General features: G+C 41.2%; 1 protein-coding gene across 1 annotated transcript; it reads right to left on the reverse strand.

The window, feature by feature from the left end:
• Window positions 1-3,361: 3,361 nt before the first annotated feature.
• Window positions 3,362-16,391, reverse strand: LOC137782520 (exosomal polycystin-1-interacting protein-like). The gene is made up of 3 exons (XM_068571840.1): window positions 16,307-16,391; window positions 16,061-16,190; window positions 3,362-8,708 (listed from the first exon to the last, which is right to left on the reverse strand). Exon 3 carries the CDS (start codon window positions 8,643-8,645, stop codon window positions 7,881-7,883), a length of 765 nt encoding a protein of 254 aa, XP_068427941.1. The 5' UTR covers window positions 8,646-8,708; window positions 16,061-16,190; window positions 16,307-16,391; the 3' UTR covers window positions 3,362-7,880.
• Window positions 16,392-16,820: the final 429 nt, after the last annotated feature.

The raw sequence follows: 16,820 nt of genomic DNA on the forward strand, positions 1-16,820 counted from the left end.
CAAAGAGTCCCGATATCTTAGTCTCTCTGCTCCTCCTGAGTTTCTCCCGCGACTGTTTCTGTTTAGGGTAAATAGGAGGTCTATGCAGCCAATAAGTTTACAGATGCGCTCCTTAGCCATCTGTGGTCAAGAAGTTTAAAAATGAACGAACGCGCCTCAGACTTTTTTTTTGCCGTCAGATATTGGTTGTGTGGCGTGTGACCGTGTGAAAACATGAAACCGTGAGAGTTGGTAGCTCTGTCTTCAAGTTCAACAGATTGCAGGATTACAGCAGCAAGAGATGGTAGTAAAATAAAAATGAAACCACTCTAGTTTTTTGAATATATACCCTTTACTTTCTACATAATGTGTTAATCTTCTATTTATAATTTTCACCATTATTGTGCAGCTATTGCAGATCATTACTTATATCCAATAAAATTGAATTACCTAATTTACAGAAGATAGCAGAGCTAACCCATTTATGAATCGCTTTATTAGTCCACAGTGGGGACATTTGCACAACATTTGCATATGTACTAAATGATCATAAAGCACTGATGACAAGCAGGTTTGCTCAGTTACTGCCATCCTGAGTTGCATATGTCAGAACCCCTCCTTGCCACAACCCCCTCAATCTATGCTGAAACATGTGTTGGACTGTCTTTTCCCCATCGTAAAATCACAAAGGCTCACCTAACCATGATGTAAACAAATTCAGTATTTATTTTGCACGATACAAACTCTGTCATGTTTTATTCAGATCATGTTTTATTTGGATTCATGAATACATGCCAAAAGCATTAACGAGGGAAGTTGATTTTTCATTTGAAAATCAAACATGAGATAAACTATCTGTAAATGCAGTTTAGCTATTGACATGATGTTGAAACCCACTGTAGGGGAAACCCTGTGTGGGTTTCCCCTACAGTGGTATATGTGCATGGCCATAACTGAACACCTTTTATCACCATCCGTCTACTGAGGAGGGTCTGCCGGGGCTGTGGAGTTTTTTTAAGCTGAAATAACGCATATCATTAAACCAGAACTTGACTGTGAAAAAATGTGTTCATTGCGCAGAGAAGAGGCATCATTCTACAGAGTCACAATGAGTCTGAAGATTCTATCATTTACACAGACATGTCTAGCAGTGGAAAGAGTGGGGGCTGCAAAGCTTTCAGGCTGTGGAAAACACTGGATCAGCATGGTGACATTTTGAATGTTTATAGATAGAAATAACCTATGTATTTCTATTAATATCAAATGGTGGTAAATGTTGTATTTGTTGTGCATGAAGTGTGACACATGTTCCAAAATTTCCATTCCACTATTTCATAAATATGTTCCTCCTTTTGTTTCTTGTTACATATAAATCTTCAGAAATTGTTTTTCTCGTTATCTTATATATAGATATTATATTATTCCTCAGCAGGTCAGCATAGTTGTCATTTCACAAAAACAAATGAAATGATTAAATTCGATGGAAATACGTTTCCCTACTGCATGAGTGCACTTACCAAACGTCACCGGGTTTTCCAGGTTGAGCCAGTGTGTTTCGTACTCTTTAATTGGTTCCGAGGCCACTAGAGGGCATTCCAACTGAAGGTAAAAACTCAAGACAGCTCTCCGAGGCTTTCTGCAAAGCAATTACATAAGCTATTCCCACACAATGACCTAATGTCTCTGAGAAATCAAGTCCCTAAGGGAAATCAGTGTAATAAACTCTCCTCTGCTGCTTTCTACGATATGCAGGATTTCTGTGATATTTGAATGAATCCAAAACTTCACAGGACTCCTCTTATTCTGTCAAGAAATTATTTTACACAACATCAGCTGACTTTGAAAATGATAACTTTCTCGCCTCACCAAGGTATTTGCTGAGATCTTGAAAGCAACAACTAAAATATGTTTTCTATTATCTTATTCTTTTTGAGAAATTTGAGAAAAGCTTTTTTCCCCTCCTCATTCTACATCCTTATTCTTCTGGGATAAAAGGTTGTAGCATTGTACAGCCCAACAATTCATAAATAATTTCACATTTAGTAATGCCATTCTTGCTTTTTATTTGTTATTTTATGCCATGTAGTCTCTACCAGCTGTAATGTGAATGTGTGATATGCTATGCTCAGAGCAAGTCATGCATTATAAATAGAGTAACGGCGGATGGCCAGGGAGGTGGACGGCAGTCTGGTTTTCGACACCTTGTTCATATCCCAAAGTGCTGTTGAATTATTAAGTTAGATTAGTGAAGTTGATTGTGCGTTATCCATATTTATGTCACTCTGTTTAAGTTTTACTTAGTTTATGTATTTATTTTGAGCCCAACTATGTTTTCCTCAACCTTAAATCAGTTCTTACCGAAACCTCAATTGTGGCCTTTCCACGGAAACAACATGATGTAAGATGAAAAGTAAAAAGTCTAAAATAAATTATCATGACTCACAACTATCCTGAAAACGTTGTGATACTTATACGGCTTCCCATGAGATAACGTTGGGTGAATTGAGCGCTTTGCCTTCCATTTAGTTCCATCTTCACCACGTCCACTGATCCTCCGCTCGCCTCATTGCCTCGTGCTTCATTTCACCCTCACTCGGGAACAAGACCCCAACCTGGAGGTAGCAATCAACCATCTACTAGCTGATAGAAATGACGGGCAAAAAATAGTTGTAACAAACTGGATTCATCCTTTACAAAGATGAGAAACTACTTAGAAAATATATATTCTGCATATTAATCTGTGATTGCGCAAAATCAATGTTGACTGCTTGTTTAACATGGGCAACAAACAGCACTGTATTGGCTGAAACGTTGTGTTTGTGTGGGCTTCTGTGGTCGTTATACTTCCTTTTTTGTGGGTAGCATGCATATGAATTACTGTGCTTTATTTTTTGAAGGTATAGCTACAAATGCTGAATGAGAACAACCTGAACCATCATGTTTGTTTCCTGTGCAAAACTAACTGACGAACTAAGTATATATTGACATTATGTCACAACAGTCATTATTCACGTGAGTCATTACTGTTGTTATTCACAGGACTCGTGTGACTCAGTTGTCACATGACTTGTTTGACTGACAGTAGTGATGTGAGTCACTAGTGAGTGAAGTTAACAGCAATCTTCAAATCTTTGTGGTTTTGTTGATCTCCGATGCCAAGAGGCACTGACCAAGCGTATTTGAAGCGTTTAGAATGAGAATGTGGTGAAGAATGACCTTGCAGCTCTGTGGGATTCCCAGCAACGTGAGCTTTGGCAACGAAGAAGCTAAAAAAATTAATGAGAATCTCACTTGTACCATTATTATGAAAGACATAGAGGAATAGGATTTCAACACAATACAGCCAGAACAACTGTTTAATAAAACTTTTTATTATCCCAGACTACACACAATGTCAAAGTTAATGCACAAAAGGAACAATCCACATCATCTTTTCATGATAAATGAATACACTCCAGGAATTGCCTAAATAAGTCAAATTATATACAAATCAAACCTTCCTAGCAATTTCCAAATACTGTTCCTAAAACAGTATATGATTCAATGAGCCACCAAAAATGTAAAAGGCAGTAAAAATGCAGATCAGCTGCAATGTGCACATTTACATTCAAATAATTGCATTCCCTAATGCAAGTCTTATTAAGGTGCTGTTATGAAGATCTAGGGAGAACCAAAGAAAGAAAGGAAAGTTGAGGTTCTAATGCAAAGGAGTGATGTCAAACCCACAAAACCCAGTGATCTCATTTCCAACTCATTATTTGGTGGAATGTTCCAGACGTTTTAAGCCTGATGTGCGCCAACAGGAGCATTAGCACGAAGTCTCACATAGAGGAACTTACCATCTTACCATCTTGTCTGAAAAGCATTAAAATACATAGTCTGTGTATTACCTAGATGGAGGTATAGGCACAGCAATGTAACGTCTGCTGTGGAAGCGAGCAGTAGTAAAATGTATTTTAACCACCTGAAGGAAAGACCTACCTCAAAAAGCTATATCAGTATATCCGTTTAAGTGTATATTATAGATTGGGCATTTTCTGACGTCAGTTCAGTCCAGCTACAGAAATGGCGGTTAAAGGACAAGATAGAGCAGGGAAATATATTGTAAATATAGCGTAAACAGATATTAAGTCCTTCAGGTGGGGCGTTCTTTTAGGTGGCTAAATGCAGTTTTGCTGCTCTCCCTGGTCACATCAGTGTATTGCGTCCGTCTTGTGTCTGTACTCCTGCCCGTTTCTCCAGACTAGGGCCGTGTGAAGCTATAGCGTGAGTTCCGTCGGAAGGCTCTCTTGCATGCCTAAGCCCGTCATTTATTTCTCACACATCTGATCACTTCTCACGCATGCTCACTCGCTATTTACTTGCTGTCATTGTTCAGGCTGTCAGTCATGACATCAGATGTTTAGATCAGCTGGTCTCCTCTATCCAATGAGCACAACAATGACACGGTTCGCCGGTCATCTTGCTGCTGTCTCGGTAAACATGACGGTCTCTCTACCTTCAGTTCATTCATGTTGCTGTTACGCACCCCTCCACCTCGCCATCTCCCTCCAGTCTTCATCAGGTCCATCAGCTTCATTAACTCATCTTTCTATTGGCCTCATCAGCACCACCACCAGGTCTGGACTCGATGGGGGAATTTACATGATTGCTGATCAATTACAAACCTCCCTGTCGAGTCCAACCTCAAGACTTTATCATCACATATCATCTATCAATAATAAACAGCTATCTTTTCTTTGTCTGACTCGTCTCTCCTGATTGAACTACACTAAGCAATGCGCAGACTATGGATACCTTATACAACCCTATTTCAAAACACTCAAACTATCCCTTGAGTGGAGGTGTGTAATAACCCAGTTTACCAGATGGGAGTGACAAAAAGGTGAATTTCTTTTTGCACAAAATACTCTGTAAGAGTACTGATGTTATGGTTGGGTGAATCCAGTCTATTCCTGCGCTGAATTCTAAGTGTGGATGTTGGCTCAAAGGAAACCAAAACATGTGCGGACACAATTCTGTTTATATACAGAGCAAACTAGCTCATGATCTTTCCAGGTACACAGTAATTAAATACACCCTGCAGTGCGAGGATGCGGTATCCCAGTCTGCAGGCCGAAATGCTGGCATTGGACGTTCCTGCAAACAATACGCTGAATGTCAATGTTTTTGCATTCAGTCAGAACGACGAGCAACCTGCAGAGCACGTAAAATAGTATATTGAGCAACCATTACTGAAAGTTTCATGGCACAATGACGTTATAGAAAGTTAAGCGACATAATAACGAGTATAACAAGCGGAAGAGTCCACTAACGGCACATGGAAGGGGTTGTAGACGTGTCAAACATACACAGGACTTTCAGACCAGGAGAGTTTTGATTTACTCTCACCGCTCTTATAATGTAGTCAACAGCTAGCAGCTCTGATTAACCCGACCCCAGCAGCAAACACAGACAGGTAAAGACTAGCTGGTGAACATAGTGGAGCGTTTAGCAGCGAAAGACATATTTTTCTCAAGGGTTGGCTGAGCCCAAACCGGAGCTAAAACTAGAGTAAATATAGGATCAAAAATTGCCATGTTGAAAGACACAACTGAATAATATGAATATATGAAACTGAAAATATGATTGATATGATTAGGTATCGCAGGTACAACTTTGCTATGAATCTAGTTTTAATATCAAGTGCCGCTGTATGGCAATGAAAGACACGAGAGAATCCATGATTGAGTCTCAGGAGCAAGCGGAGCAAAGGCCCGCAGGGGACGGTTCGTTTAGACATGATAAGGACATTCAGACACTTATGGGTGATTTAAAGGGGCATTTGCCTTATTCATTTTGCAAACCACATGTTGATAATGAATTGTACTTCAAACATTCTGGGAGTAACTGAGCAAGTTGCAAAGTCTTGCAAGTATCACTTCTGCTCTCTTTCTCTTTAAAAAAAAAGTAGGATTACCTTTCCAACCTTTTGGGATTCATGAAGCAGTTTTAGAACAAGATTTTGATGAATTCACAAATTCATAGTCGAAGAAAAATAGTAAGTTCTACCTAATAATACAGTAATACAACCCAAGTTTCCTTTGCAACTTTGTTTCAATACTTGTAATGCAACACAATGCATCTGCTTGTTGTAAGCGATACATGAATGAACTATGAGTGACAAAGTTACTTTGATGTTGGCTAAATTGAAATAAATATAAACACATGCACAGATACAGCCATAAAGACACACCCACGATTGCATGATTTGTGGAACAGAAGTGTTGGCCCTGGATTTTGTTCGTGAGAGCAGTTTAACAAAGTCTCTCCCAGAATCAGCTCCATGAAGACGAGAAGCACAGGATGAAAGAAAGAGAGAAGGAGTTGTTAGATATTCAACTTTCTTTTTTCTTCTGACAAACAGCCATACAGGAACTGAATCATTATGATTATTTTGAGTACATTTCTCTTTAACTTCCCCCTGCTCCCTCAAAGAGCCCTGCCAACTTGACTATAAGTGTGCGTTAATGATTGCACAACTCATCCAAGTCAACAGAGACAACGTCATTGTTCTGATTCACACATGGTGAGATTTGTTGGCTGGTGACAGGATCCTGACCCTGAGACTTGTGTTCATCAGACGTCCATTTTAACCTTTTCAAAACACTTTGTTTTATTAGGCCATCTGCACTCAATAAGAGCAGCTGGAATAACGCAGCAGCATACTGCAGCCTTCATAATAATAGTGAGCCTACTGTGCCTCTCCATCAGTTCATACCACAGCAAACTAACACAGTCCTTTTCTTCCATTTTGTGTTTTCTTACACATTCTTCTTTGTTTAGCCGGGGACAGCTGTCCTCATCTTGACAACAGACAACTTTAACCGTAATTACCTTTTACATTTTTTTCTCAACAAAGTACTATAACAGTCAAAAATCCCGCCAAGGCAAAATAATATCATCCAGCTCTGGTGCAGACCTTTTGGATTGGTTCCAGCCAGTGTTCACTGCAGGCAGCTGCCACAGTACATCTTGTTTTTGATGATGCTCTATTCATCCCTGAAGTAGGAATTTGTCATTTGGCTCTTCTCCCCTTTCCCAAAGTACTTTATTCATTGAGATCGCATTTCACTGCCACATGTTTCAATCCACACATAGAAATGCCGATTGCCTAACCCAGATACCTAAACAACTTTTAGACTATGTCCTGTTTTTAACCAAAGAGGGTACTTTTCACCCATTAATGTAGCTGGTATAACCATCTAGGGAGCCTATTGACTCCCCATTAGTTTGTAAGACTTTGAGTCCCACTGGCACGCCTCTGGTTCTCCACTCATCTAATCCAGTTTTCATTCTTTCAATGAAGGTTGTTCTGGCTTGTCTCTATAGATAAACCCGTTTTGGTTATTAGTAGAACCTTTGTAAAGGTTCCACCTGATGCCCTTTCAGAGAATCCACCCAGAATCCTTGTTCGGTGTAATTGTTAAAACCAGAACCCTCCCTGGAGGTTATGTATATCCAGAACCTTTCCACCATCGTAAGGTGCTAAGGAGAAATCCACCCAGTGGGTTCTACATGAGATAATGTAACCAGCGTTATTAGTGTCGACATTTCAAGGCAATGCCTGTCAGGGACGGAAAAACAGCTGCAGGAGTGTAGCACACATGTGACAGTCAATACAATGCATCGGGGTGAGAAAGACGTCAGCCTCTCTTGAGACACTGTTCAAAGCCACCCTTGGGCCTGCAGTCATACCAAAAGTCATTATATTACACATGTGCAACTTTTCCTGTGCAAAAAGAGAGCAAACCCCATCCAGCAAGGGACGAATGCCGCACAGAAGTTCTCTACAACACATAATTCCTGCACATCATTCATCACGTACTACAAAACCATGCCAGTAAAATGAGAACTCGTTGTTAGTAAACAAATGTAATAAGCAGGTTCTGCAGAGGCTCTGTAGCCTGCTCACTTGTGTTCGGAGGGTCATCAGGCGTACGAGAGGATGACAGAGAAAGGGGCGGAGCCAGGTGTGGGAAAAGTTGAGCGAGCGTTTCAGCAGGTGGTCCCACCACACTGTATGCCTTCAGGACAGAGAGCCCGTTGAGAACTGCTAAATCCAGAAAGGTCATATGGTAGGAAGAGGAAAAGTCAACGTCGAGGGTCTCTAGCTCCATTGCCACCCCTGCTGCTGGGGAGATTGTGATTTCCTGGTCTGGGTAGGGGGCTTCTGGTGCTGCACTATGGATCCTGAGGGTCCGTAGACCTAGCAGTGCCAGGTACTGACTGTCCATTGGTTTTATTCCACAAAAAGACAACAGCAAATGGCCAACCATGCTCCGGTTCAGCAGCTCCTCCAGAACCCAGAGCTCCTTCACCCACACGGTGAGTCGTCCAGGCTCCATGAGCCCAGCAGGGGGCAGAGCAGAGCGCAGCACGGTGTGGCATCTGCACAGCGAGTTGGCCAGAGCCTCATCGCATTCCCGGATGGGTGTGGAGCAGCTGCAGTTGCGCAGGTTGTAGCCCGGGGCGCCACTGTTGAACAACAGCGTGGTATTGACTGACAGAGACGTTTCAGACAGAGGGGCAGAGTTTGTTGTCTGGGTGACTTGGGTCAGTAAGAACAGCAACCACAATGACCACGGCAACCAGATAGAGAAGACAGTGTTTGGAGACATCTCCATAGGGATCAAAGAGACTACATCTTCACCACGTGGAGGGACCTGATTGTAGAAAGATGGGCAAAGCTGTGAACAGATAGAAAAAAATAAAGTCAGCTTGTATACAAATAGAGACAGCAATACAGTACTTCATATTTCGTTATTGGGACTATCTCTCATCAAAGACTAGAGCTCAGCAGTTTCCTGGATTTAATCACCCCTCCATGACTCATTCCAGTACTTCACCAAAAGCAAATGACACACAAAGGAGCTCTTTCTCGCTCTGTGCTCTATAGTAACCTGCTTCTGCTTCTGCTCCGTACTTTAAAACATGTGGAGGCCAGCTTGAGACCAAACTCAATTCATCTCTTTATTTCCAGTTCAGTCCTCTCTCTCTCTCTCTCTCTCTCTCTCTCTCTCTCTCTCTCTCTCTCTCTCTCTCTCTTTCTCTCTCACACACACACACACACACACACACACACACACACACACACACACACACACACACACACACACACACATAATTGAGACACTTATTTCTTGCTCTCCAGCTTTACTGGGGAGAGGTCCTTCCAGGCCCGGGGCTACTGCGAATGGCGCCCAGCTGCTTATTAAAGTCTCTGCATCAAGCTGTGCTGTGGTGAAATAGGCAGAGGCCAGTCAGGAAAAATGAAACATTCAGGAACGGTAGAAAAGTGGACTGAAGTAGTAGTCTTGACTTTTCCCCAACTCCTCTCTTCCTCTGAGAGTGTAAAAGACGGTGTTGAGTTTGGTCAAAGTGGACTTGATTGTGTGCAGCAGTCAGCCGTCTGTGAATGTTTTAGGATGGTGGTATTGGTGTGGTATGCTGGTGATGAATGAGTGAACTAAGAATATGTGGACATGGTAATACAAGTAAGTGTTGGAGTAAAAGGGAAACGTGTATTGTCCGGGTTTACTTTGTGGTAAATATTATTTCTCTAAATGTTGGTGTTTTTGCAATATTTTATGCTAAGTTAGCATCAAACGCAATGCGGGATCTCACTGGCACAAGTTCATATTTGTTCTCGTCACACCTGCTAGACGCACTGGAGAGGAAGGTCTTTTACTTCCATGTAGATACCAACAATTTTTCATCAACCATAACTGAAAAAACACTATTGCCACTTTATATGTGTTGTGGAAGTCCAGATATACATAAAAAAAAAAACCTCATTATCTAGGAATAAAAAGTAGTCTGAATTCAGGCTTTGTCAGGTCTGTCCACGACAACAATTTATGAAGCTCGGATCAATCAGTGCTAGGCTACGCTAACATAGTAGCTGCCCCAACACTCAAAATAACACAATCTTGGCATAAATACATCTTACTCTTTATATCTTTGACAATGTATGTTTTACATATATATTAATAGGTATAGAGTTTTATCGGGAAGAAATGGCTGCTGCATACAGGTTAACAGTAGCAAGAGACCCATACAACACTGCAAAAGAAGAGAATGGATCCAACTGGACAGAACAGTTGATCTAGCCTCATTTCCTTGCACCGTTGGAACACTGACCACTTTGCCCTGTAACAGGCATGATGGATCCTGTCCTCTTGATGGTCTGAACAACCTGTGCGGACAGTCCAGTCCTTCTCAGCCTGTCCATATCAGGAGGCAAGCCTGGATAAGACCTCATGAGACTGAGGGACATGGTCCAAGGTTGGGCTGCAAGCATCTGACAGCAACCTGGGGCTACAGGATGACCGATGACCGCTTCTGCCTCACTCTCTCTAAGAGGGGACGGTGATGAGGCGGAATGTGGATAGCCTTCAGCAACAGCAGATGTTCTGGTGCCCACAATGCATGCTCTCTGCCGTCTGCTCTGACTGTTGTCATAGGCCACCATGATGCAGTTGTCGGTCCTCATCGTCACATGCTTCCCTTCTGCAGCAGCCCCGGCGGCACCACTGGATGGGCAGCCGCCATGACCCCCAGCACCTGCATGATGGTCAATGCTTTCAGGCCACACACTGCCGCTAGTTGACAACTGCTGTGCCATCTCAGCTCTCTCTGCTGCCTGACCCTCCAAGGGCCACCGCCAGCTTGCCTGTTAAAGCAGCAGCTAACGTCATGTGTCTGTTTAATCCCTCTCGTCAACCGTATCAATAAGGAATAGACATTTTTGAGTAAGTCTGTTTCCATTGCACTTCTTGCTTTACTCAATACACCAACCTTTCCACCATAGCCAAGTATTTATACATTCATCCATCCATAATCCAAATCGCTTACCCTATTTAGGGTTGCGGGCAGCTGGAGCCGATCCCAGCTGACATTGGGCGAAGGCCCGTAGTCAACCAGACAAACCTTATTGGCATGTTTCTGTTAAAAAATTTGCGTAAGACATGCTGCTTGAAATGCTAATAATGTATTTTATGTGACTATTCGTCTTTAATTTGTCTTTATTTAAGCATTTCAAATCTTAAATATAATACACAGAATGCTGATAGAGTAATAATTTGATTTTAACTAATAATGTAGAAAAAGCTGTGGAACAAAGTGGATGTTAAAGAGTTACACTGCAATTTGACATTAAAGTTTCATTTCTGGTATCATGACGCTGCAGCTATAAATACACTTGACTTCACTGCGGTTGGTTTATAGAAGCAGCTGCCCTCCATACACACAGACCGTCCTCTCCATCCTCCACTGTCTTACCTCACTGCTAATATTTGTCATCGTCTTTCCAGCTGTTCCTAGCGTCTGGCTCTCCCACACATTATATAAGTCACTGTTTCTTTTTCCATTTTCCATGCTTTCTTCACCATTCCCTTTCTTTACCCCTGTCTCTCCCCTCTCTACAATTTTTTTCGCTTTTGCTTTCCTTTTCTCCATCTCCATCTTTGTAATTCCTACAACAAGCACCAGCTGAATAAAGATGAAAATCCACTGCTGACAATCCACTTAAATGACAATGTGAATTTGATATACCATTTGGATTTCACATGTATTCATTTTCATTTCAATTTACATCAGTTAGTATATATCGGAGAAATGTTCCACATTAACTTGCTTGAATGAAAAAAGTTAGTGTCATGCTGTCAAAGCCTTTCTGAGTCTGCAGCTTGTGTGTTTGTGTGCATGCCGCAGACAGAGAGAGAGTTAAAATGGGGTGAAATGTGTCTGTGAGAAAAAGCGCGAAGTGGCCGGCGCTCCACTCGGCTTTAGCTTGTTAAAGGAGAGGCTCTACACATTCCTCTGACATCATGCTCCACCGCAGGCACCCACCCTAATCCTCCCTTCCTCTCTCTACACCTCTCACTTACAGTCCCTCTCTTCCTCTATGTCGCCCATCCAACTCCACTACCTCTCCATCCGCAGCTGTAGCTATGACCATGGAGATAACATTATACTTTTAAGAACATTAATGACACATTTAAAAATTCAATTGATCTGAAACATATCCCAATTTGGAATACATTCAATGTTAACTGTGTATAAAACATCTAATGATGCAGAGCCAAGGCCTTCCAAATGTGTTAGTCCATTTCTCAATACTTCCATACTCTCTCTATGACCCAAGTCTATAAAATAATTAAAGAAAACACTTGAAGCAATACATTAGCTTAGCTTAGCATACAGACTGAAAGTTGGGGGAAACAGTTTATTTCAAAGTCCAACAATACTGAGTATCCAACATCTCTAAGGTTCACAATTTACTGTTAGTTAGTTAGTTAGTTACACCATGAGCCAGTCATGTTGTTACTTATTTGTTTAACAGAAATGTGAAGACAACAATTAGAGGTTTTGGACTGCGTTATTTGCCGGAACTAATTCTTTTCAAGCGGCGACTTCCTGGAGTCTTGTTATCACTGTGAAATTGTCACATAGCCGGCGATGCTTCAAAAAATTCCTGGGCTTTCTATAATATTTAACAGAATGGTTTGGATGGGGAACACATCACCTTCTCGTCCCTAACTGACAACATGTTCTCACAGCTAAGTGAAGAATGTTAACTGCCCCTAAAACAACAAATTCTTATTTTTCATATAGCCGGTATAACATGTCAAAGCAACCTTTAGAGGTTACTACTGTTTCGAACCTTCGGAGACAAACGGGCTGCTGTGATACAACCACAATACTTACTAGGACCAATTCATTGTTGGTTATGGACTTTATGAAGGATTTGATCATCAATACTAAATCATACAGTAAGTTTGATTGTTACCTCCATAAGCTGTCTGTTGTTGTTGTTGTTTAATAGTGCATTCCGTATTTACTACAATGTGTATATCCACAACGTCTGCTTACAAGTTGATAACCTTTACTCCCTAAACTTATACTAATACGGTCAATAAATAAAGTTAACAATACTCACTAGTTAATATTAGTTAAATTAATACACTTTTTATAAAGTGGCAGCTGCTGAACCATTAGTCTGGCATTAGGCCTGTGGATGGCTCTTTTTTATTGACAGTAGAATCAGTCAACAGTAGAATCAAGTTAGCAGACTATACAACAAAAAAATCCCAGTAAGATCAAATTTGATAAATAACAAATACGTGGATACAACGTCCTAGAGGTGCTCAGATTGATGGCATGGTTGAACATGATTCAGGTCCATGACAACTCACTAAATTGATCATTGATTCAATTGAGTGTTAGACTGGAGTGGAGACAACACTTCAAGGTTAAGGCCCACTCATCCTTCTGGGTGACTTTAACAGCCAGACAGTCATATGACCTGTTACTCTTACTGTCTTCCTTTGCTCTCTCACTCAGTCCTTCCCCTCCTACTCACAAAGCTGGCAACCATCTTGACTATATCTTCACCAGAAACTGCTCAACATCTAACCTCACTGTAAGTCCACTTCATTTCTCTGACCACTTCTTTATCTTTTACTCTCTCCCTCACACATCAACAGCTTCTGCACCTGTCCGTTTTCTTTTTTACAACCTCCTTGACCTCCCTGCCCCCTCCTCCCTCCAACCCTTCTACCAAGCCTCTTTGTGGACTACTTTACAAAAAAAATAGATGATATACGCTCCACGTTTACAAATCCTCTTCTATAACTAGATCTCCCTTAACTTCATCTTCTTCCCCTTCCCCTCTCCTGAAGAAATCTACTCTCAACTTGTCTGAAGTCAACAACTACAGACCTGTCCTTCCCTTTCTTTCCAAAACTCTGGAGCGAGCTATCTTTAACCAAATCTCCTCCTTTCTCCACCAGAACAACCTTCTTGACCCTCACCAGTCTGGATTCAAGTCCGGCGACTCAACAGATACTGCCCTCCTTGCTGTCTCTGAGCAACTTCACACTGCAAGAGCAGCCTTTCTCTCCTCTGTCCTTATCCTCCTAGACCTTTCTGCTGCCTTTGACACAATGAACCACCAGATCCTTATTTCCTCTCTCTAGGACCTCGGTATCTCAGGCTCTGCGCTCTCCCTCTTCTCATCCTACCTCAACAACCACACTTACCGGGTAACTTGAAGAGGATTTGTGTCTGAACCTTGTCCTCTCACTACAGGGGTCCCCCAAGGCTTTGTCCTGAGTCCTCTCCTCTTCTCTCTATACCATGACTAGACCAGGTACTGTATTTTTAGTGCCGAAATAACCAAGTAACTTGCTTGTGTTTTTGTTTTGTATTAATTTACAATGATAATCCCCTGTTTAAGACTGGGACCAGAAGAAAATTGTCAAAACGTAATTCAGAAAACAATTGTGTGGGAATTAAATATTGTAGAAATAAATTATGGAGGTGACACTCCACTAAAATGAGGGTGCTGTTGTTTGATAAAAGAGAGCGAATACAATGACTTAATGCATTTTGCAAAGTACATTCAGCATAATACATTCTGCATACTACATACTGCATTACTACTGCATACTTAATTGCGCAGTACATAAGGATTAAGTATGTACTATACACAATTAAGCATCTCTTTGACAATCATTTTTATCAGCAGACTGAATGCTGTATGCTGAAGAGACAGCTGTCTTAAAGCCACCCGCCATGAACGAGGTCTGCTCTGAAACATTTCCGGACAAGCATTATTTGGACAAACTGACCATATAGCTAAGTGGTTACTTTCTTACCTGAAAACACATTCAAACCAACTTTCTGCCATATTATACGGGATATATTTTTACGAACTCCGATGCACATTGAAACAGTCTCAAGTCTCATCGAAATCATTATCATCCTCACCGACATCAAGCTCTTGCCCAACAGATGTGATTTTGTAGTATACACATCAATGGGTGGGTTTTTCCTAAATCTATTTTATCTTTTCCGTTTGCTAATTCATAGAGAAATACAAAGCTCTATGTCTTTGAACGTCAGCGCTTTCATTTAGTGTTGTTTATCAGTTTGTAAATATCACTGAAAAACAGCAGAAACCAGTAAGAAGTAAATGGGAAAATATGTTTTGGGGTGAATTCAATTGACTAACCCAGAAATACATTAATTTAAAAAAAAATCTAAAGTAAAATAGATAATGGATTAACAGCATTGCTCATTTTTTCTATCAGGTAATTGAAGCAGAATGTGTGCTTTGGACTGATTACATCACAACTCAGCTGTCTGTAGGGTTTTCTGTGATTTCAGTGGCCATATGTTTTGTATTTGTCCAAGTATTTGATCTAAAATGGAGGTTAACCTCACACAAACCTCAACAAAAACAAATTCAATAGATTTGGAGTCCAAAATCTATTCGGAATGAAAGAACACAAAGTTTCCACATGGGGTGGAGAAAGGGTTGCACAAGGGACAAAAAATAGGGTAAGAAGTGTGTTCATTTTGTCAGTTTTAGTTTCGCGGGTATCGCGGGCAGATTTGCGTCCGTCACTTCCGCCAATTGGTTAACGTAAGTGTTCCATTTCATACAGCGCTTATCTGCGACGGAGTACACTACAGATGTTAGTGCACTGCTTTAGAGTGCACTGTATTGCAGTGTACTTCGTAAAGTGTTCGGCAGTAGACACGTCCCTGGTCCTATTGGTTCTATTCCTCCCAAGCACATTGATGATAATATTCCACCCAGATGTCTTTTTTTTACCTTGATGATAAGTCCACTACACTGGTTTAAGCAAGAAGCATCGGCCGACTTGCTTGTCCATCTCTGATTGTAACCCTTTCAAATATAAAGTATTATATAAAGATGGGCAGATGGTGGCCATTTTGAATTTTTGGGATATCAGCATTTTTACCCTTCAGATTATTGACTTTTTGAATGTCAAAGAGGATACCTTTAGGGTTACAAAACAAGTAAAAAAAAAGCTTGTTGCAATTTATGTGAGGTCACGTCACATTAATTTCCCACACCAAATGTATAGCTGTCTTTGAAGGTCAGTTTGGGGTCACTAATTATAGATTTAACTTCAAAGCACCCACATCTTTTACAGCATGCAACTGTGAGCCATCAGCAGCACATGTGAGGTGGCAATAATGACACGTGTGAGTGTTGCGTACTTACGTGGACAGCTGGTTAAGGTGGCATGCTGTTGCCGTCTGGCTTCAGGCTGACCTATCCAGCTTGGTTCTGCGATGACAGCAGCTGCAGCTTCCACATCCGTCTGCAGGTTTGACCAGAAAACCTCATCTAGCTGTCGGACAACAAAAGAGAAAAGGAAAGATTATCAGGATGGAGGGAGGAGAGAGAGAAGAGAGGAGGGAGAGAAAAACAGAGATAGCTTCTACTTTCTGAATACTTGATAGATACATTTTGCTTGAGATGTGACAGCATGACAGACTCAAACACTCCATTTTCTATACTTTCTTGTCATCTTTCTTCCCATTCCTTCACTCCTCCACCCCACTCTCCTCCTATTTTAGAAACCCGCCTCTCATTTTCCACGCATTGTTTTTTCCTGTAGAATTGCTGTGCCTGATGCCATCTTGTGGCCCAAAATATTATCACTAAAGGTTGCTGGTATTATCACAGCAACATGAAGCAGATTTCAGAAGCTGTATTATCGTTGGGTGTTGCGTGTATTGCAGACTGAATGACAATTGTCACAATGGCAGGTTTGGGTTTGATTTATACCAGCGGAGACAGACTTCTGATGTCTCACTGTGGTCCTGGAGAATTACCACAGCAGAGGTTTTGGGTACTTTGCCAGGTGTTTACATTTCTGTCGGTCTGAAAACTAAGTTTTGGTAAAACAACTTTCCCAGAAACTTAAAAAAAAAAGCTTTTTATAGAATGTTTGTTATACAATGTTCTGAAAATGAAA

Source organism: Clinocottus analis, unplaced genomic scaffold, assembly GCF_023055335.1.
Source record: "Clinocottus analis isolate CAN_PGR_092001 unplaced genomic scaffold, fCliAna1.0.p SCAF_12, whole genome shotgun sequence".
Classification (NCBI taxonomy): Eukaryota; Metazoa; Chordata; class Actinopteri; order Perciformes; family Cottidae; genus Clinocottus; species Clinocottus analis.